This window comes from Choloepus didactylus, chromosome 9 (genome assembly GCF_015220235.1).
Source record: "Choloepus didactylus isolate mChoDid1 chromosome 9, mChoDid1.pri, whole genome shotgun sequence".
Taxonomy (NCBI): Eukaryota; Metazoa; Chordata; class Mammalia; order Pilosa; family Megalonychidae; genus Choloepus; species Choloepus didactylus.
The window spans coordinates 88,260,000-88,285,135 of record NC_051315.1 but is presented as its reverse complement, the minus strand read 5'-3'; the positions used below and the strand labels follow the sequence as shown (position 1 = coordinate 88,285,135).

The following is a 25,136-nucleotide window of genomic DNA, read 5'->3' as shown; positions in this document are numbered from 1 at the left end:
TTGTGTTATTTTCTTCAGCAGGGCCCAGATACAGAGCCCTGTAGTCAGAGCCAGGCTACAATGACCCAAGACTGTAAGTTTGTATATAGAGTGGGATAGAAAGAAAGAGTTCAAGGAAGTTGACAGAAATGGCAGAGGGTAGTTGAAGTGATGCTCAATAGGATTAGGCTAAATCTGATAGCAAATGAAGCCAGTAAAGGGATAATGAGGGACACGAAAAAAGTAAAAAAAAAAAAAATAATAATAATAAGTAGGGATAGAAAGATTACAAACACAAAAAGTCCATTGTTTCCCTATCCCATTCCTTTTTGAGTAGACAACCAAGGCAGCAGTTTGCCACAACTCATGAAAGCCACCAGAAGAGTAAGTTCTGTCATCTTCAATTTCAGGGTTTTCTCCCCATAGTGAAGTCCTTGGGTAGGATAGATTCTTGATACTCAAAGTGTGGCCCACTAACCAGCAGTATTGGTGTCACCTGGATGCTTATTAGAAGTGTAACTGTTGGACCTCACCCAGAACCACTGAATTAGAATCTGCGTTATAACCGTATCTCCAAATGATTCATAGGCACATTAAGTTTAAGAAGTACTGGGACAGATAAATGAGTATAGTGAATTCACAATAACCCTTGGTTTATTTGTTCTGGTCATAAGATGCTTGGAGAAACAAGGCACATACATTTTGTCCATGGTCTTCTCAAGTTCATAGGCTCGATGTATTCCTTCTTTATCTATAACTTAGATCCTTCCTCAAATGATTTGTCATCTTCTGCACCAACTCCTCCCTGTCATACCACATCCCAGCTACTCTTTCTTTTGTGGGCTCTATATAGTATATTCCTCTTTATCAAAACTCTATAATATATTCCCTTTTATCACACTTATCTTTTAAAATCTTGCTGATCAAAATGGGTCCTTTGTGCTAAACCAGTCATGTTTGAGTAATCCTACAAATTTAACATGTTCTATTCATATCAACAAAATATAAAACACATAACATTTCCAAGTGAATTCACCATCACATAAAGAACTTCATACAAGAAATGCCTCAGATCCATGTTACTTAACAATTATTCAGTATTACTCATAGCTCCCCCACTTGTTATGCTGTTCCTTCAAATTTCTGTCCCCAAAGGACTCTTTTTTTTTTTTAGCTTTTATTGATTTTTATTTTTTTATTATTTTTTTTATTAAATTCAGTTTTAATGAAATACATTCACACACCATACAATCATCCATGGTATACAATCCACTGTTCACAGTATAACATAGTTACGCGTTCATCACCACAATCTATCTCTGAACATTTTCCTTACATCAGAAAGAACCAGAACAAGAATAAAAAATAAAAGTGAAAAAAGAACACCCAAATCATCCCCCCATCCCACCCCATTTGCCATTTAGTTTTTTATCCCCAGTTTTCTACTCATCCATACACTAGATAAAGGGGGTGTGATCCACAAGGTCTTCACAATCACACTGTCACCCCTTGTAATCTACATTATTATCAGGAGTCCAGACTGCTGGGTTGGAGTTTGGTAGTTTCAGGTATTTACTTCTAGCTATTGCAATACATTAAAGCCTAAGAGGTGTTATCTATATAGTGCATAAGAATGTCCACTAGAGTGACCTCTCGACTCCATTTGAAATCTCTCAGCCACTGAACTATTTCGTCTCATTTTGCATCCCCCTTTTGGTCAAGAAGATACTTTCAGTCCCACGATGCCCGGTCCACATTCATCCCTGGGAGTCATATCCTGCATTGCCAGGGAGATTTACAACCCTGGCAGTCGGGTCCCGCGTAGGGGGGAGGGCAGCGAGTTCACCTGTCGAGATGGCTCAGTTAAAGAGAGAGAGAAAGAGAGAGAGAGAGAGAGAGAGAGAGAGAGAGAGAGAGAGAGAGAGAGAGAGAGAGAGAGAGGTCCACATCTGAGCAACAAAGAGGTACTTGGGGAGACTCTTAGGCACAATTACATGCAAGTTTAGATTCTCCTTTGCGGTAACGAGCTTCATAAGGGCAAGTCCCATGATCAAGGGCTCAGCACATCAAACCGCCAGTCCCAATGTTTGTGACAATATCACCAGTCCAGGTGAGGATGTCCAACACATCCGCACCTTCCCCCAGATCCTCGGGGCTGGGGAGGGGGAGGCTGTAAATATATTTTTTATTATCTGCCCAAATTACTCTGGGATGTGTCATTATTTCACTCCAGCCTATACTAACCTACTGTATCTCACTTCCAAAGGAATCTTCTTTTACATTTAACCACTATTTTCTCTTTTGATCAATATTCAACATCCAGTAGTTAGCTGTATTTGTATAGACTTGCAATTATTTCTGTGTAGGGTAAAGAATATCTTGACTTCTAGAATCACTTAACCTCTCCTGGATGGTTTCTTGATCTGAATATCAGAGAGTTTTACAAGATAAACTATAAGCTTCCTTTAATTTTTAAAATTTTTATATGATGTACCATAGCCAAACTTCCTGCTTACAAAAAATAAAGGAAAATCAGCCCAAGTGAAATAAAATTCGGTCAGTGCCAAAAACAATTCTAAGAATTCTGCAGTTAGCTACACATGCACACACACAAAAACACAGACCATCTGTTGTTGGGTTAGCTTTTAAGAACGACACCGTGTCATTTCTTGTATCAGTCCATTGTTTTGAAGCTGCTAAACATGCTTATAAAAGCTTTTCGAGCTGCTTTTTATCCACTCTTTTGTGCAAAACCAAACTGAAATTCTTCAAAATGAATTAAGTCACTTGAGAGTCTGAGTGGGATGTTCCCTCCTTACGCCGACTGGTCCGGAAGGCTGTGAATGTACCGTTGGGAAACCCGAAATTGCGGAGGCATGAGGCGTTTTGAAAATTGAACAGGAAGGGGTTTTAAATTGTTGCAGCGAGGTATTTGCGACGTGATAGCTGATGGCCCCAGGCTCTGATGTCTCCCTTCCTCTCGCCAAGCCAACTCACCATCATTAATTGCTTCTTGGCTCTATTCATCCCGCCAGGTTAAACACCCAACGCCCTGCCGGAGTTTCCCCGCCTGCTCGCCTCCAGGTCTCCCATGCCACGCCCATCCCTCTGCTCTACTTTCTCCCCGGCCTGCCTCTCATTGCCTATCCCTCCGCCTTCCTCCCTTTCCCTCTCCTCGTCTTCCCCTTTTTAACTTCACCCTCCACCCCAGCCCACCCTTCTTTTCCTTTTTCTTCTTTCCTCAGATTCGCGCTCCAGCTGCAACTGCCACTTCCTCCCTCTTCTCGGGGAGAAACCAGGAAGAGGGGGGGGAGGTAGGGAGGCACACGCAGGCGCACTCTGGGACGAGCGCGTGGCCTGGCAGAGCGTCCGCGCAGGCGCGTGGGGCTTGGGCTCTGCTCCGGCGCGGGAGCCCAGTGGTTTTCTGGCTTTTTCAGTCCCGGCTCTGGGCCGCGCGGCGGTGAACCATGTTTCTTCCTTCGGTCAACCTCTGGAACCTGGCGTTTTATGTCTTCATGGTCTTTATGGCGACCCTGGGGCTGTGGGATGTCTTTTTCGGCTTTGAGGAGAACAAGTGCAGTATGAGCTACATGTTCGAATACCCGGAGTTTCAGGTAAGGTTCCGCCTTCTCCTCACCTGGGCGCTCCGAGACTCGGCCCCTCCTTCTTGGTCCTTCTGTGGGTTCCTTCCACCTCGACTCCTTGCGCTTCTCTGATCTCCTTATCCCAGCTTCGCCTCTTGTTTCCTCCGCCCCGGAAGACTTTGGCAGACCCCCACCACTCCCTCACCTCCCCTTTGTGTCCTCTCCTCACGGTCGGGTTCCCAGAGCGTCCTCTTCGCCCCCCTAGTAGTTACTCCCGGGTCCAAAGCTCTTCAGACTCGCCAGTTTAGCCCCCTCATCCCCAGAGAGGCAACCTCAGCCCTTCTCCCTAATCCTAAACCGTTGTCTTCCCTTTAACAGATGCCCGGGACCGTCCTGTGCTCCCCACTCACCTGCCTTCTTTCCCTCGTGTCCTGTGATTTGCGTGTCAGCGTTTGCTTTTCTAGAAAGGGATTGAGTTTCTGCAGAGTGTGTATTGGCCAGCTTCCAAGGCTGCCTTAGAAGTTGAAGGGTTTTATCTGTGGTGAAAGGCTAACCCGATGAGTAATTAAATTGAAAACTGCTTAGGTTCCCTACTGTAAAGATTTTGTGGATCTTCGGGTATTTTAGGTTTGGGTCGGTGCGAGTGCATGCTTGCTGGTGTTAATCTATGTCGCCAAGCAGCCGGGCCTCTTACCAGTTAGTTGCGTACAAAATCTATTTCGTGGTCGTATTTTTGTTTTCTCACTGTGTTTCCAATTTAAGAGAGACCCAACCTTTCTCTCTCTCAACCCGGCCCCCTTTCCATTCCGTATTGAATATTTTCAATCACATTTGCTTCATCCGTTCAGCATAGTAGAATCTAGAATTGCTTTCATGACCAGTTGTAAAAAGAGGTGGTGACAAATTACACAATTGTTCAAAGAAATTTCTGGCGAATGCTTTTTAAATTTCTAAATGCATCTCTTCCTTATGGAATCCCTCTGATGATGACTCCCTACCATAAGAACTTTATATATGTATTACAAAAAGTGTTGGTAAAGCACATTTTTAGTATACTTTAAGGCCACAGCAGATTTTTTTCTTTCGGGTGAAAGATGTAGGTAGAAATTGCTTCTGTGTGCAGGTCTTCATGATGGGAGCATATTATTTTATTATGCTGCTGTTATTTAGGCCTTAAAATTACTTAAGGTTTAAATTGCTGATGAATATTCTTTCCCGTTGGTAAAATTGTAGTAAATTTAAATTCCATTTGTTTTGATATACTTATCTTGGCTTTGCATCAGTGGTTGTAAGGGAGTGGAAATATTTGATACTAGATCCTGTTGAAGGAGAACATTTTAACGTGGCACTGGTATCTCTATTAATGTCTAAGCAAATATGATGGAATATGCTGGTTTCTGTTTATCAGAGGCAATATAGTTAAATACATGGGCCCTTAGTTTTGTTTTTTTAAATGGAAAATAAAGCCCTTATATTCCCCTTTCATTTTCTATGGTTTAATTATTTGGAAACTCTGAACAGACTAAAGTAGGTCACTTTAGTCTCATACTGCATTGAAGAAGGGCTAAAATAAAATTCCTGTGAAACAATAAGGTACTAGTTCTCATTTATTTTTCGATTGCCCCAATCCTTGAAGCTATTTTAATATTTACAGTAGTACAAATTGCTTTCCTTAGTATTGGGAACAGTGCATATGGCTCTACAGATGCATTTCTTCCCTCATAAAATTGACTTGCAAGACATAGAAAAAATTAGGGTAGCTAATAAAAAAAGGGCTAGTTGGCTTTTTGCTGTTGTTGTTGAGTAGTCTGTTTTTGGTCATTTTGGTTCAGATTGCCAGACTGGAGTTTTACCTTTCTGATAATAATTTGTTAGTACAGCAATAATGACAGTGGCAGAAGTTTTGAACCACATTTTTGCTAGATTTCATTTTTATGATCTAATAAGCTGTGCTAATTCTCTACAGTATTTATGTTTGACTCTTAGTCTTTTTATTTTGCATACCAGTTTGTGATATTTTATAAATACAATTAAAACTTGCTTGTAGAAGTGAGTCATTTTGAATATGGTTAATTTCCCAGATAACGAGCCCATCCCGTTAAAAGCCAAATGATTTTCATTAATAAAGATGTTCCTAAGATATTTGATGTATTGTTAACTTTTTTTAATTTTTTTATTGCGATTGTTCACATACCATACAATTATCCAAAGATCCAAAGTGTACAATCAGTTGCCCATGGTACCATCATACAGCTCTGCATCCATCACCACAATTAATTTTTTTTCAATTTTTAGAACATTTTCATTTTTCCAGAAAAGGAATAAAGACAAGAAAAGGAAACTCAAGTTCTCCCATACCCCTCACCACTCCCCCTTCCATTTTTGATTCATAGTTTTGGTATGGTACATTTGTTGCTGTTGATGAAAGAATGTTAAAATACTACTAACTGTAGTGTATAGTTTGCAATAGGTATATATTTTTTCCCTATATGCTCCTCTATTATTAACTTCTAGTTTTAGTGTAATACATTTGTTCCAGTTCGTGAGAGAGATTTCTAATATTTGTACAGTAAATCACAGACATTGTCCACCACAAGATTCACTGTTTTATACATTCCCATCTTTTAACTTCCAACTTTTTTTTCTGGTGACATACATGACTCTGAGCTTACCCTTTCCACCACCTTCACACACCATTCAGCACTGTTGGTTATTCTCACAATGTGCTACCTTCACTCTGTCCATTTCCAAATGTTTAAGTTAACCCTAGTTGAACATTCTGTTTATAATAAGCAACAGCTCCCCATTCTTTAGCCTCATTCTATATCCTGGTAACTTACATTTCATATCTATGAGTTTACATATTATAATTAGTTCATATCTGTGAGACCCTGCAATATTTGTCCTTATGTGTCTGTTTTATTTCACTCAATATAGTGCCCTCAAGGTTTCTTCATCAACCCATTTTTTTTTAAGACTTTTTTTTCACACACCATACATTCCATCCTAAGTAAACAATCGTTGGTTCCCTCTATAGTCACGTGTTTATGTATTCAGCACCATTTCCACTATCTATGTAAGGACATCTCCATTTCTTTCACAAAGAAGGAGGAAGAGTCAAAGAAGGTAGAGGGACAAAAGAAAAAGAAAAAAGAAAGAGAAAGAGAGAGAAAAAAACATGACAGCTAGAAAGCAACAAAAGGAAAGATAGCATTAAACTAAAGTAGAATAAAGAGTCAGACAACATCACCAGTGCCAGGTGTACCATACCCTTCTCCTATCCGCCCCCCACATAAGCATTTAGCTTTGGTATATTGCCTTTGTTATATTAAAGGAAGCCTAATAGAAATATCTCTAGTTTGCATTGATTGTATTTTTCCCCCATTCCCACCCTATTTTTAACACCTTGCAATGTTGACATTCGTTTGTTGTACCTCGTGTAAAAACATATTTGTACCTTTTATTACAATCTTTGAGCGCCTAGGTTTCACTGAATTATACAGTCCCGGTCTATATCTTTCGTCTTTCATTCTGGTGTCTCACATGATCCTAACCTTCCTCTTTCAACCATGCTCACAGTCATTATGGTTCAGTGTACTTACATTGCTGTGCTACTATCTCCCAAAATTGTTTTCCAAATCTCTCACTCCTGTCTTTTCCTTTCTGTCTGCAGTGCTCCCTTTAGTGTTTCCTGTAGAGCAGGTATCTTGTTCATAAACTCTGTCGTTGTCTGTTTGTCAGAGAATATCTTAAGCTCTCCCTCATATTTGAAGAACAGTTTTGCCAGATACAGGATTCTTGGTTGGTGGTTTTTCTCTTTCAGTATCTTAAATATATCACCCCACTTCCTTCTTGCCTCCATGGTTTCTATTGAGAAATCTGCATATCGTCGTATCAAGCTTCCTTTGTGTGTGATAGATTGCTTTTCTCTTGCTGCTTTCAGGATTTTCTTTTTGTCTTTGAAGTTTGATAATCTGATTATTAAGTGTCTTGGCATAGACCTATTCGGGTATATTCTGTATGGGGTGTGCTATGCTTCTTGGATCCGTAATTTTATGTCTTTCGAAAGAGATGGGAAATTTTCATTGCTATTTCCTCTATTGTTGCTTCTGCCCCTTTTCCCTTCTCTTCTCCTTCTGGGACACCAATGACACGTAAATCCTAAATTTTGTTTTGTCCTTAAGTTCCTGGAGACATTGCTGATATTTTTCCATTCTTTTCTCTATCTTTTGTGTGTAAGCTTTCAGGTGCCTTGTTCACCAGTTCCTGAGTGTTTTCATCTGCCTCTTGAGATCTGCTATGGTATGTTTCCATTGTGTATTTCATCTCTTGTGTTGTGCCTTTCATTTCCATAGATTCTGCCAGTTGTCTTTTCAAACTTTCGATTTCTACCTTAAGTATGCCCAGTGTTTTCATTATATGCTTCATCTCTTTTGTCCTATATTCCCTAAACTTTTTGAATTGATTTAATATTAGTTGTTTAAATTCCTGTTTCTCAGTTGAAGTATAAGTGTGTTCCTTTGACTGGGCCATAACTTCGTTTTTCTTAATGTAGGTTATAGTTTTCTGTTATCTAGGCATCTGGTTTCCTTGGTTACACCAATCAGGTTTTCCCAGACCAGAATGGGCTCAGGTCTTGGAAGGAGAGAATAGTATGCAATTTCCTGAGGGTGTCTTAGAAGATTGGTACACCCTGTGAGGCCTCAAGTCACTGTGCTTTTCTGCCCAGCAGGTGGCTCTTGTCAGCCTGTAGATCCAGACTGGTGTAAGGAGGTGTAGCCCTTGGCTGTTTTCCCCCAGGCTCTAAGGTCTGGTTCTGAATGGAAGGTGGGTAGTAGAGCTTGGCACCACCTTCTTCCTCTTAGGGAAGATACACCCCCTAGGGAGAGGTCATTTACATTTGAATAGTCTCTCTGCCTGTGCTATCTCCACGCTTGTCTGGGTCAGAGCGCTGGGAACTGAAAATGGCTGAGGCTTTCTCCACTGAGCCAAAAAAGGGACAGAAAACCCCATTCAGGGCCGGTCCATGGCCACCCTCTGGCTGTCCAAGGTCAGGTGTCACCAAAAGCCTCTGTCTGCTTGTTGGGGAGTCATATCTTGTATTGAGCAGTCCACGTTTGTTAGTTAAAAGCCCAGTTGGAGCTGGGCTGAGCTATAATTATTGGCTCAGAGAGTGCTGCTCTCTAGCACTGCAAGGCTTTGCAGTTCGGGCTGTGGGGGTGGGGGCTTCTGGCTTGGATCTGCAGTTTTTACTTACAGATTTTATGCTGCGATCTCGGGCATTCCTCCCAATTCAGGTTGGTATATGATGAGTGGACAGTCACATTTGTCCCCCTGTGGTTATTCTAGATTATTTACTAGTTGTTCTTGGTTGTTTATTAGTTGTTCCAGTGGAACAAGCTAGCTTCCACTCCCCTCTATGCTGCCATCTTCTTCTTCAACTTTTAGATATTTTATAGACAGCTCCCTAATTATTCACAGGTTGATATCCAGTATTTGGTATGTCTTAGTCATTAGAATTTCTTCTTCTTGATGCTTTTCTCCTTTTTACTGCCATTTGCATATTCTCTAGCAGGCCAGCAGAGGAAATGAAAGGAGTCGAAACAGTCAATCTTATTTTCCTTTTAAATTTTTTAGTAAAAGGTGAGGCAGGTATTTGAAACTCATTACAAAAATGAAATTTTGTGTTTAAAATTGTTTGCTTATCTCTATTCATCATCTGCTACTGATTTGTTAGATTGGATTATTCAGAGTTAAATGAACATCTCACGAATGTATCTCAAACCTACCAAGCAAAATACACATTATACTTTAAAGCTTCTTGCCTTATTATGACAGTATGGTAAAGCCTTTATTTGGGACAATTTTATGCAAATTGTAGAATTTGAGAAGAAACATCTCAGTTGTTTCTCTTATATAGTAATTTCTTTGGTTGTTTTCAAATATGTGACCTAATGGTTATCCTCTTAAAGGAAATGTTGATATTGGGGATTGTGCTGGTTTGAATGTATTGTGTCCCCCAGGAAAAGCCATATTCTTTGATGCAATCTTGTGGGGCAGACATATTAGTGGGGATTAAGTTGGAATGTTTGGATTAGGTTGTTTGCATGGAAATGTGCACCCAACTGTGGGTGATGACTCTGACGAGATAATTTCCATTGAGGCATGGCCCCACCCATTCAGGGTGGGCCTTGATTACTGGAGCAGTATATAAGCTCAGACAGAAGGAGCAAGCTTGCTACAGCCAAGAGGAACACTTTGAAGAAAGCACAGGAGCTGCAGATGAGAGACAGTTTGAAAACAGCCGTTGAAAGCAGAGTCTTGCTCCGGAGAAGCTGAGAGAGGACAAATATCCCAAGTGCAACTACGAGTGACATTTTTGAGGAACTGCAGCCTAGAGAGGAATGTCTTGGGAGAAAGCCATTTTGAAACCATAATTTTGGAGCAGATGCCAGCCGTGTGCCTTCCCAGCTAACAGAGGTTTTCTGGACGCCATTGGCCATCCTCCAGTGAAGGTACCCGATTGCTGATGTGTTACCTTGGACACTTTATGGCCTTAAGACTGTAACTTTGTAACCAAATAAACCCCCTTTTATAAAAGCCAATCCGTCTGTGTTGTTTTGCATTCCGGCAGCATTAGCAAACTAGAACAGGGTTTATGAATCATATATTGTATTATTAATCATGATGTTTATTTAGTAAGTCATTTATTGGATGACTAATCTGTGACAGTTATATTCTATATACTTGGTATCTGTGAAAAGGAATTATAGATAAATCAGACCTCATGCTTTTAATTTATATCCTCATAGTACAATGGGGAGACAGGAATGTGATAGTTTCAATACAATGTGATCAATGTTATGATGGCACTGTAATGGAATGTGTGCAAGGTTCTTCACAGGAGAGCAAGCATCCAAGTTTGTCTTGGGTAATCAAAGGCTGTAAAAAAGATGTAGAGAATTGAGCCATGGAAGGTGTTATAGTTCATAAAGTGCAGAAGCAAGGAAATGGGAGTTATAAAGAATAGATTATTGAAGATGGGCACCAGGACACATTGCATGAGCTGTGTTTATAGTATGTTACCATTTATATAAAAAGGAGAAAATAATCTATAAACATATCTTTTGTATATATGTAAAGTATTTGTGGAAGGACACACAAGGGACTGATAATGTCAGTTGCCTTCTGGGGAACGGACACTGAAAGGCTGAAGGACCAGGAATAGGAGAGAGCCTTTTCAATGTATACCCTTTTGAATCTTGAATTTTGAAACATATGAAAAATAAATTTTAAAGCATTGTATGTGTGACGTTATAAGAAAATAGTAAGAAAAACTGGAGCCAAATTTTAAAGGACCTTTCTCTCATGTCTTTTTTTAAAATCTATATTCAGTGAGGAAACACGTAAGATTTGTGTTTTAGCAAAGTATTTCTTGATAGCAGTATGGACTATGAATTGTAGCAAGGCAATAATGACAGGGAGAGAGACCAGTCTGAAAGATTCAGTTGTCCCTAGGTCTTTTTCTCAAATTGGAGGGCCCAGGAATATTCTTAGGGGTGGAGTGGGCAAGGGACTGAGAGCTCTTAGTAAGATCTTTAAAACGTCTGTGTCCATTTGGATCAATTTTTTTTGTTGTTTTTGGTTAGTTATAGAAATTTTACTCTTTTTTTTTTTTTTGCAATGTAATTCACAATTAACAGATAATTTTCATAAAATGAAGACTTTAGTTTCTTAAAGTCAAAGAAGAATTAAAGCATATGTTTCTAGCACTAAGGAATTTGTTAGACTGTTTTTCTTTTGAAAGGGGTATTGGTTAAAGATAAGGAGGACCTGTACTAAGGCAGAGTCAAAGGAGGATGGACAGCAGGGACACAATTGTGGAGATAATATTTAAGTGTAAAGTTAATTGATCTTAAATGTCTTATTTTGGTGGGGAGTGCACTCATTTAAAATAATCTGTATAAAATAGTCAATTTAAAATATATTGATATCCTACTGCTACAAATTAATGTAATTCCTTTACCTCCTTTCCCATCAGCTTCCTTTTTGTATGTTTATACCTTTTCTGTCCTCAGTGGGTCAGTTACCCTTCATGTGCGTTCCTGCCAACAACTTCCTACTTGAACTGTGTCTAGAAATGCAGTTTTACCATTTGCCTGCATTGCCTACCATTGCTGCCTCCTCTTTTTTTCCTACCTCTTTCTTCCATTTCTGTACTTTTTGCTACTCCACATTGTATGCATTCATATTTTTAAAAATTTGCTTTTTCTCTTGCTGCAATATTGCTTTCATAATAGTATCACAATGCCATTTAAAATACATTCTTTTGCTTGCATTTCTGTTTCTGAAGAGAATTTAATATTTCTTTTTTATATATTTGATAATTTTCCTGTTCTGAGTTAATTTTCAGCTAGTTCAAAACTGTGTTTAGCTTCTGTACTAAAAAGACTAATGATACAAATGTACTGTTATATGAAATGGTGGATAAATAGAGAGGAGTAAAAAAGTTTCTTGGTTCTGTTCCCTTTTCTTTTTGATTAATTTGTATTTAAAGAAATAAAAGATTGCATCATATTTTCATTTTTGAAGCATACTGTACATACATTACTGGGACTAATTTGAGTTGAAGTTGAGCTCGTTTGTATTTGAGGAGATAACTGAAGTTACTAATATCTTAAATAATAAGCTCACAGTCTCTAAAGATATTTCTAGGATGTTAATAGCACAGATTATTTATGATAGTACCCTCAGGGATATTTGGGAGTGTGCATGAAGGATCAGAATTCTGTTTTTAAGAATAGTCAAGTTGTCAGTAGTCATTGACAATATTTTTAGTTTTTGAAAATCATTCAGTAGTGAAGATTTTTTTATCAAATACTTGCTACATGTGCAGGATTGCTAGATCATTAAATATATTTAAGTCTATTAAAGTAAAACTTGTCCAATATAATTGGTTTCATTGTTAAAAAAGAGGATAAGGAGAAGAGCATATGCTTTATTATATATACTAATTTATATTATGCTGAAAAAATTTATGTTAATTACTGGCTTATGTGGTGTACAATAATATGAATTGAAGGGTAGTTCGAGGCTGGCTGATAAACCATGCACCTGGTCTCTGCGAAAACTGAAACAGATACTAATTCACTGGAATGTTTATGGTTAGAGGAGTCTACATTTCTTGAACAAGACAAGGCTTTAAAGTTCAGGTTAATTTGTTTATAAGCATATTAAAGTCAAAGGTCAGAAAACTGCATTGTAAAACAAACTTACTTTCTCTTGAATGATGTAACAGCTGGAATATATAGTTGAGCCTAAATAAAACGAGTACGTTACAAAACAATTTAAAATAGAGAAAAAGAATTGATTTGATAATGGAAAGCTTTTATCATTTTAAACATAATTGATACTGATACTAAATGAAATGCAGTTCAAATTATGTTAACACATAACTTACTAACATACACCAGTGCTTTTCTGCAGTTGTCAGTGGCTGTTTTGAGTAGTTTGTGTTCATTAGAAGTAAAGGTGGACCCATTTTATGCTTTCCTGGACACTACATGGTTCAAAACTCACATAATGCAAGACTAATTCAAGAATAAACTAAAAGTAGGACTTGTTTTGACATTAAATGCAGTTTTATCGTTAGTAATATTTTATATTGCTCTATTTTAATTTGTACAAATCAGAATTGCTTAAAATGACACTGCATTGTATTGATAATACTCATTAAAATGAAATTGCTTTTTTTTTTTTTTTTTTTTTTGCTTTAGAAAATAGGACTTCCAAAGAAACTGGTAAAACGCTATCCTGCATATGAGTTATATCTTTATGGAGAAGGAGCCTATGCTCAAAGACATAAAATTCTCCCTTTGGCGGGTATTCCAGTTCTCTTTCTTCCTGGTAATGCTGGAAGTTATAAGCAAGGTAAGTCTTGGAATTAAATTTTGAAAGCTATAAAATTCAATTCAAGAATTTATCAAATGCATACTCTGTATTAAAGTACTATATTAATACTGCATACTGGGGAATACAAACATACGGCATTTTCTCTGAGTGAAAGTACATGCGAGAAGTACATGGAAAAGATTGAAGACTAATTTGCAAAGAGAGAAAAAAATAGAATGGAATAAACGGATCATAGAGATACTCAGGAATCCACAGAGGTAATGGTTTTATGTTGGAAATAGAGGATACAGAGAATGAACCTGAAGCATTAATTAGGGAAGTAAATCAGTGGAATTATGTGGAAAAAGAAAGGAGATTGTTTCTTTCTTCCAGAGCTATTTAAGTTAGAGTTCTAAAAGTACTAAATGGAACACAGTAAGGTGAAGGTAAGGAAGGTATATGTACAGATCCCAAAATAAGTGTTGATTTAGAGATATGCGATTAATTTCTGGCATTACAGCCAAGTAATCTAAAAGTAATTGAGTTTTCAGCAAAAATCTGCTTTTTTGGTTAAGTGGTATATTCTTTTATATAATGAGAGTAGAATTGTTTCAACATTTAGTATAATTACTTATGTACTTATTTATTCATTTAGCAAATATTTGTGGGGTACCTACCATGAGCCATGCAGTATTCTAGGTATTAGGGAATCAAGGAGACAAAGACAAAGTCCCACCCCTCATCAAGCTTTTATTCTTGTTAGGGAGACAGCCATCAGACAAGTATGTCGAAACTGTTATATGCAAGAAAGAAATAATAGAGTAAGAGAATAGAGGGTAAAAAGATTAGGAGGTGGCTAGTTTAGTTGTGGTTAGTAAAGGCCACTATGAAGAGAAAGCATTTGAGCAGAGGCTTGATCTAACTAGGAACTGAGTTATGTGACTATTTGGGGGAAGGTTCCAAGGCAGGAACATGCAGGGTGCATTAGAGGCCACTGTAACTGGAAAAAGTGAAGAGAGAGGTGAATGGAGAAGTAACCATGAGCTATATCATGTAAGCTGTGGAAAGGACTTTGAATTTTGATTTAATTGTGATGGGAAGCTTTTGGAGGTTTTGGATATGAAGTAATATAATTTGATATTTTTGTTAATTATTGTGTTGTGAAATATAACACATAGAAGTACATAAACTATAAATGTTCCACTAAAAATTATTGTAAAGTCAACACCCATGAAACCACAACCCTGGTCAAGAAGTCAATTTCTAGCACCCTGGAAATACCCTGTGTGCCTCTTCCTGATTAAAATTCCATCCTTTCTTCCTGGAGGTAACCCACAATCCTAACTTTGAGTAGTAATTTCCTTGAGTTTATAGTTTTAGCACCTAAATATGCATCCTTAATATCATCTGGTTATTTGAGGCTATTTTTGTACTTTATAATTTAAATATAATCATTTAGTATGTATTCATTTGTATCTGGTTTCTTTTGCTCAGCATCGTTTTTAAACTGCATTCAGATGCAGTTTAAAATATGAGATATGATTAGTTCACTTTGATCACTCTGTCCTATTCTTTTGTATGAATATGCCATGGTATATCCAGTCTGTCTTTGGATGTTTGGGTAGTTTATAATTTTGGACAATTATGAATAGTGAACATTCTTTTATGTGTATCTGGGAGCACATAAGCTCACATTTCTGTAAAATATATACCTAGGAGTGGAATTCTGTGTCATAGGTTATGTACACATAACCGTTTTTTAAAAAATACAATTTTATTGAGGTGTATTCACACATCATATAATCCATCCAAAGTATACAAAAAATGCAATTTTATTGAGGTGTATTCACACATCATATAATCCATCCAAAGTATACAATCAGCAACTCACAGTATCATCCTATACTTGTGCATTCATCGCCACAGTTTTAAAACATTTTCATTACTATATAATAAAGGAAAAACTAAAAAGAACAACCCAAACCAACCCTTACCCCTTACTCCCTCCTATGATTTATATATATTTTTGTCATTATTTTATTACTCATCTACCCAAAGACTGGGTAAAGGAAGTGTTACTCACAGGGTTTTCACAATCACACAGTCACACAATAAAAGCTATGTAGTTATACAGTCATCATCAAGAATCAAATCTGTTGGACTACAGTTCAACAGATTCAGGCTATTCTAATACACTAGAAACTAAAAAGGAATATCTATATAATGCATAAGAATAACCTCTTGACTCTATTTGAAATCTCTCAGCCACTGAAACTTCATATTGTTTCATTTCTTTTCCCCCTTTTGATCAAAAAGGCATTCTCAATCTCATGGTGCCAGGGTCAGGCTCATTCCTGGGAGCCATGTCCCATGTAGGGAGGGATGGTAGTGAGTTTATTTGCAGGTTGGCTGAGAGAGGTCACATCTGAGCAACAAAAGAGGTTCTCTCAGGGTAACTCTTAGGCATAATTATAAATAGGCTTAGCTTCTCCTTTGCAAGAATAAATTTCCTAAGGGCAAGCCCCAATATCAAGGGCTTGACTCATCAAAGTGGGAGTCCCCAGTGCCTGTGAGAATATTAGTAATTCCCCAGGTGAGGAACTTTAATATTTCCACATTTTTCCCTGGTCCCTCAAGAGGACTTCGCAAATACCTTTTTATTTTCTGCACAAAATACTATGGGGTACATTGGGGTATCACATTAACCTGTTCAGGATAACAAGATCTCATTCCCCATTCTAGTTTCCATGCAACCATATTGTTTAAATAAACTGACCATACAGGTTGTTAGAAAGTGCTACAGTGAATATAAATTTTGTACCAAATGAACATCTCTTAAGTAACAGTTAAAACTCAGGAATAGATGTGACTACTGTAAGAGCTTACAATCTGTGAACCTTTATAATAAGCCTGATTGAACATTCTGTACTCCTTCATTGTCGATTGTCCAGTCTTTGTCCGTGTTCTATCCTGATACCTGTGCTGTTGAATTCAATTTTCAGCATTTTCTCATTATACTTTATGTTAGTGAAGACTTACAATATCTATCCTTTTGTTTCTGCCTTATTCCACTCAACATAACATCCTCAAGGGTCATTCACATAGTAGCATGACTCACGGCTTCATTCCATCTCGCAGCTGTTCATTATTCCATTGTATGTTTACATCACAGTTCACCCTTCCATTCACCCGTCAGTGTACCCTTATGCCACTTCCATTCATTGCAAATTGTGAATACTGCTGCCATGACCACCAGTGTGTACATACCTATTCATGTCCCTGCTTTCAGTTCTTCCAAGCATATACCAAATAATGGGGTTGCAGGATCGTATGGAAACCCTGTATGTAGCCTCCTGTGGAACCATCATACTGCTCTCCAGAGGGGCTGCACCATTCTATTTCCCCACCAACAGTGAATAAGTGTATCTCTCTCTCCACACCTTCTCCAGCTCTTGTAACTTTCTGTTTATTTTTTAAACAGTTTTATTCATACACCATGCAATCCATTATAAGTGAACAATCAATAGCTCCCAGTATAATCACATAGTTATGCTTTCACCACCACAATCTATATGAGAACAATCTGTTCATCAACAAAGGGGGATATAAGGGGGAGTGCTATGGGATTCTAGTTGTTTTTGTTTCTCCTTTTTAATTTTTTCTTTTTAGTTTCTTTTTCTTCCTCATCTTTTTTTTGCGGAAAAAATGGAAATGTTCTCATACACATAACCTTTTAACTTTATTTGTTGTGTTAGTTTATACTCTTACAAGCAACTATCCAAGAAAAATGGAAAATTTCTTGTATATAAATGTTCATAGCAGCACTATTCATAATAGCCAAAAGGTGTAAAAAAACCCATCAACTAGTGAATGGATTAAAAAATTGTAATATATTCATACAATGGACTATTATTTGACAATAAAAAGGAGTGAAGGGATCAACATGGCAATGTAAACATTTACTGAAAACTACTCTCCAGAGATTCAACCAAAAAAAAAGGACAATTCTGAATTGTTTGAAACTGTGGAGGAGAATATAGACTGGAGAAGGACCCTGAAAATGCCAATTTGAAGAAAGAGAAGAAATAGCAGGTAGGAATCTTCCGTCCCGGACCAGCTGGTCCTCTCTCCACCCCGTCACTGAGTCTCAGTGTGGGAAAGGCACAGAATCAGCAGACAGGACATTTCCCACCACAGACACAGACTATAAAATCACTCACAACAGTTAGACATACCCACACTGTTTGAAGACCCAGGGGACAGGAGGACATTTCAAGGCCCAGGTCAGTGAGGGACAAAGAGACTGAGAAAACATGGACAGAGACTGTGTCTCAAAGTCCTTCCCCCATCCTTGAGGGAAGCAGCAGCTGGTGGCCATTTTCTTGCGTTGGGGACAGCTGGAATACTGGGTCAGCTGAGGGAGTACTTTGCCACAGGTGGAACCCACATTGAGCCAGATTTTGTCTGGCACAGTGAGGGCATAGGAATCCTGCAGTTTCAGCTCACCTGCATAGACGCAGTCTGTACTTGGAGGCAAAGCGGCTTCTCAGGATGATTAAGTTACCAAACAGTGCCATCCGCTGGACATTGCAGAAAGTTCAAGGGAATTGAAATACTTTTAAAAAGATGCTCCAGACCCTTTCTTAGGACCACAGGAGCTGGTCTACACACGCTGTCTGGAAACCCAGCCCTGTTTTGGCTGAGAAATAAGGAAGACCCAACTGTTAAAGCAAGGTTCTAAAACAAACCCAGGTCTTGCTGTCTGGCAGAAAACAACACCACTAGAAGCCAATAGATTTGTATTACCACACACAGTGAACCTGCTGAAGTGCCCAGTGCCTTCCTCCTATCTCTATGGCAGGACATAGTGGGCTCCGGATTTTGGGGGAAAGATTGGGGCATGGGGCCAGAGCCAATCTGACAACAGGCCAGTGAGAGAAACAAAGGAAACATAGAGATCAAGGACAACCAACAAGAAAATCTTAGGCAAAAGAGAGAAAACAACCTCTAGAATAAACCAATCAAGAAAATCAGGTGCCTAGAGAGCAAAAAATCATGAGCCACACCAGGAAACAGGAAGATATGGCCCAATCCAAGGAACAAACTAACATCTCAATTGAGATTCAGGAGTTGAAGCAACTAATTAAAGATGTTCAAACAAATCTTGTAAGTCAAATCAATGAGTTGAAAGAAAATGTGACAAAAGAAATGAAGCATATAACGAAGACATAATAAGGAAGAATTTGTAAGCTTGGAAAAAGAAATGGCAGAACTTACGGAAGTGAATGGCAGAATAGAAGAGATGAAAACACAATGGGGACATTCAACAACAGACTTGGAGAGGCAGAGGAAAGGATCAGAGAACTAGGAGACAGGCCATCTGAAATCCTACAAGCAAAAGAACAGATAGGGAAAAGAATGGAAAAATATGAGTAGGGTCTTAGGGAACTGAATGACAACACGAAGTGCATAAATGTGCGTGTTATAGGTGTCCCAAAAGGAGAAGAGAAGGGAAAAGGGGCAGAAAGAATAATAGAGGAAATAATCCTGAAAATTTCTCTACTCTTATGAAAAACATAAAATTACGGGTCCAAGAAGCGCAGTGTACCCCAAACAGAATTGATCCAAATAGCCCTACTCCAAGACACTTACTAATCAGATTTTCAAATGTCAGAGACAAAGAGAGGATTCTGAAAGCAGCAAGAGAAAAGCAATCCATCAGATACAAGGGAAACTCAGTAAGACTAAGTGTGGATCTCTCGGCAGAAACTATGGAGCCAAGAAGGCACTGATACGATATATTCAAGATACTGAAAGAGAACAACTTCTCTCTTTTTTTTTTTGTCATTTTTTTTCTTTTTCTTTTTTCTCTTCTTCCTCTTTTTCTGTGGAAGAAATGGAAATGTCCTCATATAGATTGTGGTGGTGAATGTATAACTATGTGATTACACCGGGAACCTTTGGCTGTTTACTTAGAAAGGAATATGTGGTGTGGGAATAAAATTGTTTTAAAAATAAACAGAGGGATGCAAGTGCTGGAGAAGATGCAGAGAGAGGGATGCACCTAATCATTTTTGGTGGGGTAGTAAAAGGGAGCAGCTCATCTGGTGGTTTCACAAGAAGTTAAGTGTGGCATTGCCATTTGGTCCTGCAACCTTGTTATTGGGTATATACTTGGAAGAACTGAGAACAAGGTACAGAAATGGGCATTTGCACAGCAGGGTTTATTGTGGCAGTATTCACGATTCTTGGGTGGAGGTGGCCTAAGGGTATGTTAATTGAGGAACAGAATGGCAAACTGTGGGGTATACATACAATGGAATATTGAGCAGCGGCAAGAAGGAATGAAGTTGTGAGGCATGCAACTAGGTGAATGGACCTTGATGACAGTATGTTGAGTGAAATAAACCAGAAATGAAAAGACAAAAAAGAAAAAAAAGGATGAAGGACTGATACACGATGCAACATGGATGAACCTTGAAAACATTATGTGGAAGAGGTTAGACACAAAAGGCCATGTATTGTATGAATCCACATATGAAATATTTAGAATAGGCAAATCCATAGAGACAAAAGTAGGTAAGTGATGGTCAGAGACTGAGCAGAGTACGTAATGGGGATTGACTACTGATAGTACACGATTTCTTTTTGGAATGGAGAAACTGCTCTGGAATTAGTGATGATTGTTGGCAACCTTGTGAATATTCTAAAACCACTGAATTGTACATTTACATGGTGAAGAGGGTAGTATGAGAATTACAGCATTACTATAGTATATATTAAGTATGGGATGGTAAAACAGAGGTAATTTGTTTGCTAAAACATTGCAATTTTGTGCTATTTAATGTTATCAATTCACAATAAATAAATAAATCTGTTAAAGGATTTGCAAACAACAAAAACAAAACGAGTGGAAGCAGGGAGACCAGTTAGGTAATTGTTAGAATAATTCAGGCAAGAGATGTTCGTGCTTAGATTAAGAAGGTAGTGCTGGAAATGGTGAGAAGCTGGAAATGATGAATGGGTATATATTTGAAAGTAGAACATGGCAGGACTTACTGAGTTTGGGGGTTGGATATCATGTATGTGAGAGAGGTTAATCAAGCATGAATAGCTAAATCAAGTGATGAACAGGTATTTCTTCTAAGAACCTTCTCCTTAAAATCTCCAATAAGTGTGATGAAATTTCTATTTCTTATTCTTCAAAGAATTTTTCCCTTCTCTTTTAGCTGCTGTTGTCCCTACTGAAGGGCAAACTGGTAAAGAATGAATGACCTGTTCACTTTTTATGTATTTAATTTTAAAAATAGGGCACACTTATTGTGCACAAGGCATGCAACTGCTAGCTTAGTGTATTCTTCTAAATTGGTACTATTAAAGGGTAGCATACTGAAATTTGTTATTTATATTCAAGATTGGGAGAAAATTTTGTATTGAGAGACTTTGAAGCAAGAATGGATGAAACTTTTTAAAAAAATTATTTAATGTGCCCTTTGCCCTTTTACTCTGCAGTTCGTTCTATTGGCTCTATAGCACTTAGAAAAGCAGAAGACATTGACTTCAGGTACCACTTTGACTTCTTTAGTGTGAACTTCAATGAAGAACTGGTGGCGCTGTATGGTGGAAGTCTTCAGAAGCAGACCAAGTTTGTACATGAATGCATTAAAACAATTCTCAAACTCTACGAGGTAAGAGATAAGCCAATCAACAATGGCACATCCCTTCAGCATCTTTTTTTTTTGAGGGGTCTCAGTATAATTTAAATCATGTTGTTTGTTTATATGAAAGTTGAAGCAAAGATGGCACAAAGTTTTTTGTAGGAGTGTGTTGTTTTGAACTCAGTGATGGTTTTTGAAGTTTAAATTGAATTTACAATAAACCTTTCTTGTGAATTTAGAGAAAAATTTTAAATTTATATATAAATTGGGAGTGAAACACGATTCCTAAAAACTGTTGGTGTGAATATCTGCTTTTAGTCATGACTAGGTAACTGGTATTCCTACATATGTAAACAACTGTAAAATTGGTAAAGATATCTGAAGCAGCTATTTTCAGATGTTGGACAACCAAGCAGCTAAGGACTGTGATCCTTGGAAGAAGGAAAGCACATGAGATGAGTTCATGTTTGCCCTGGGTTTCTGCCTAGAAGCATTTTCCAGACCATGAGGCCAGTATGTAGAGATCAAGCAGAGCACATTGGTATCACTGAGCTGAGGGAGGCAGAGATTGAAATTTGAGGTTTTTACTTATACTAGATTTATGGGGAGGGTATAAGAAAGAAGAGAACTAGGCCTAGAAAGGAGCTCTAGAAATTTGCTTTTTGCAGTCTTTAAATGCCAAGCTGCATATGCAAAGGGTGGGAGGCTTCAAGGCCATGGCGTACTAAGGAGGGCACTGTGGGAGTATGTGCACCTCAAATGCAGAATGAAAGGGGGATGTACGCTCTTTAGAGAAATTTAAAAGAGCAGTAAAATAGACTAAAACTTGTTGTGCACCAATAATTATACAATGTCAGGGATAAAATATTTCCTTCAGGGGCAAATGACTCCCTTGCTTGGTAGGCCACTGTGCAAAGCCTGGAAGAAAAACAGCTACCAGTGAATTGTGAGCTGAAATGAGATTTGTTCAGATAAGAAAGACCTATCCAAACACACTGGCATTCAATCGAGACCCCTGAAGTACATCTTTTAGAAATAGGACTACTCTATCCCTAAAGCAAGAACTATTCTGTGATCCACTCTAACAATGCTCAGTAAACCTCAAGAATATCAAGCAGAGTTAAAGATTTAAAGTAAAAGATGGACATACAGGGGAACAGATGAGGAATCACAGCAGAGAATGGAAACTATAAAAGAAAAACAAAAGGAAAATCTAGGACTGAAATAATACATATCATGAATGAAAAATTTAATACATGGGCTTCAAGCAGATTGAACATTGCAGAGGGAGAGATCATTGAACTTGAAGACAGTAAAAACTATCCAAACTGAAGCACAGAGAATAAAAGGATGGAAAACAGCCTCAGGGACCTGTGGGACAATATCAAGCAGTCTGAGATACATATAATTGGAACCCCAGAAGACAAGGAGAGAAAGATAGGGGAGAAAAAGTGTTTGAAGAGCTAATGGCCCGAAAGTTTCCAATTTTTATAAAAAATTATAACCCACAGATCTAAGAAACCCAGTGAATGCCAAGTAGCATTGTATTAGTCAAGGTTATCCAGAGAAACAGAATATTATGAGATTTATTAGAGGAATTGACTCATGCAACTTTGGGGATTGGCAAGTCTGAAATCTATAGGGCAGGCCACAAATTGGGAACTCTGATGTAAATTTCAAGGAATTCCCCAGAAGAAACTGGCTGAAGTAGAGAGAGATTATTCTTTTCGACTGCTAAAATAATCAGTTCTCCTTTTAAAGCCTTCAGCTGACTGGATGAGACTTCCCATTGCTGAAGACAGTCTCTTTTGTTTATTGGAGATGTAATCAGCCATAGATGCAATCAACTGATTAATGATTTAAATCTATGAAATACCCTCACAGTAACAATCAGGGCAGTGCTTCCTTGACCAAACAACTGGATACCACAACCTAGCTAAGTTGACACATGAACTTAACCATCACAAGGATAAACACAAATCAAATTGCTGAAAATCAAAGATAAGGAGAAAATCTTAAAAGCAGTTGGAAGAAAGATCAGTTACTTCAGGGGTAAAACAATAAAAATACCACTGATTGCTCATCAAAAACAATGAAAGCCAAAACAATAGAACAATATCTGAAAAGTGCTGAAAGAAAAAAACCCAAAAACTTAGTATTGCATATCCAGCAAAATATCTTTCAAAAATGAGGGCAAATGCTGCCTCTTGAGCAAAGGCAGAGTATCCTAATCTTAAAGGAACAAATACAGAAATCCACTGGAGCACCTTGAAAGGTTTTCAAAAATACCTGGCAACAAATATGGAAAATAATTCCATAATTTTGTTGAAATATTGAAAAAGATGACTTCTACATCATAACCCTCAAATGACTCAAATTGGTGCCAGGTGGAGGACTCCCATCATTTTCTCTCCAAATGAAATCGGTTTATTTCTATTGTCGTAGATTGTATATTTTCTGTGACTTGAAATAAACTTTGAACCCAATTTTAGCACAGTGAAAATTGATATACGTGACCTTTTTGCTTGTAAAAAGCTGAACACCAAGGGTGAAACCTTAGATGTGTTTTATATACCCTTACCATAGTATTGTACTGTAATGTTATATTGTCATAGCTCTGTTTTACTTTTAAGTTAACCATTTATTCTTGTCAATGAATGTGTTTGAGAAATTCTCCGAAGCAGTGTTTTCTGGAATTTAGTTTTTGTTTAGTTTGCTTTTAGCAGGAATAATTGAATCTCCGGGGAGAAAATAGCAAGTGCTTAGAACTGTAAAATGGCCAGAAGGCCAACAAAGCAAATAGCCTAGCAGAGCAGTGTGCTTAGTTGTAGATAGATCCAAATATCAAAATGCAATTTTATGTCAATAGTAGATGTGTTCACATGCATTGTTCAGATTAAGGCAAAGATGTTGTGTTAGCACTGGTTTGAGAGTGTGTCAACAACTTAAGAGACTGTTAACATTTACTTGTCTGTTCTGAAACTCTTCAGTCTGGGTAGTCAACTCACAAATTTTTAAAAAGCCACTAATTTTTTCACAGTACAAGAGTGAATGAAAGTGAACAGAAACCAAATGAACAAAATATATTTCATCCTATCTTTCAGGTAATCACTTAGCTACAGCTTTACCCTATTACCAAATTTAGTCTGGTAAATTAAAACAGCAAACCCTAAAACTTCTACATTTTTCTCATTTATTTTAAGAGAAACAAATGTAGAGCACAGTCAGATTACCGATTAGGTTTGCCTCTGCCTGCTTCTTTGCAGATAGGTGTGAATATTTCCTATGTATTTTGATATACCAATGGCCTTCCAGGCTAGTACTCTTTCTGGCTCTCATGGTGGTGTCAAAGGGGAATATGGTTTCTCTCCATCGGGCCAACCTCAGGATGTTAAGGCTTGCCTAAACCATTAGTCAAGTTCTACTGGAACTACTCTTGAGCCTATTTTTATTCTTAGAATCCTACCCCCTAGGTTAGGATTACAGTCAAGTGAATTAAAAGCCTAGCATAGGCTTAGAAAATGTAATAGCATGTAAACACATGCCAAGCAATAGAATACAAAGATAATGAACTTCATAAGAGACATTGAAATTGAGGAATTTTCTACTCTCATATATAAACATTCACAACAAAAATTTGTTGGATAAGATATTTCATGTATCCTAAGAAGAAAAACTTGCTTGAGGGGCTAGTTTGTGGGGTATCTGCTCATCTGAATTCAGGCTTGGGTGTTGATTATGAATAGGATTTATTATTATTACTTTTTCTGCCTACTTCCATGGATAGTCATTCCTTGATAATGTTGATTTTGGCCACTGTCATATCTTAAAGTGTGAATATTTTTACATGTTGAGAGTAATAGTGAAGCCTTTCTCATTAGGAACTCCTAAATTTCAAGGGAACAATGTGATTCCAAATCAAGGTCATTGAAGAACAAATTGTCGTTTGATTAGCAGTTGTCTAATAGGAGTCATATCTTCAAGGTTCTATTATACATTTCCCTAAGGTCTTATTAAACTTAAT

General features: G+C 37.8%; 1 protein-coding gene across 2 annotated transcripts in view; it reads left to right on the top strand.

Annotated features, from left to right (window-relative positions):
* Positions 1-3,446: 3,446 nt before the first annotated feature.
* Positions 3,447-25,136, top strand: part of PGAP1 (post-GPI attachment to proteins inositol deacylase 1) — a 114,742-nt gene continuing 93,052 nt past the window's right edge. For both annotated transcript variants that reach the window (XR_005218842.1, XM_037849966.1), the window contains exons 1-3: positions 3,447-3,593; positions 13,340-13,493; positions 20,967-21,142. Coding sequence is in view for 1 of the 2 variants with exons in the window: in XM_037849966.1 (XP_037705894.1) it covers positions 3,447-3,593; positions 13,340-13,493; positions 20,967-21,142 (477 nt within the window). In the remaining variant the exon portion in view is untranslated. The remainder of the gene's footprint in view (positions 3,594-13,339; positions 13,494-20,966; positions 21,143-25,136) is intronic.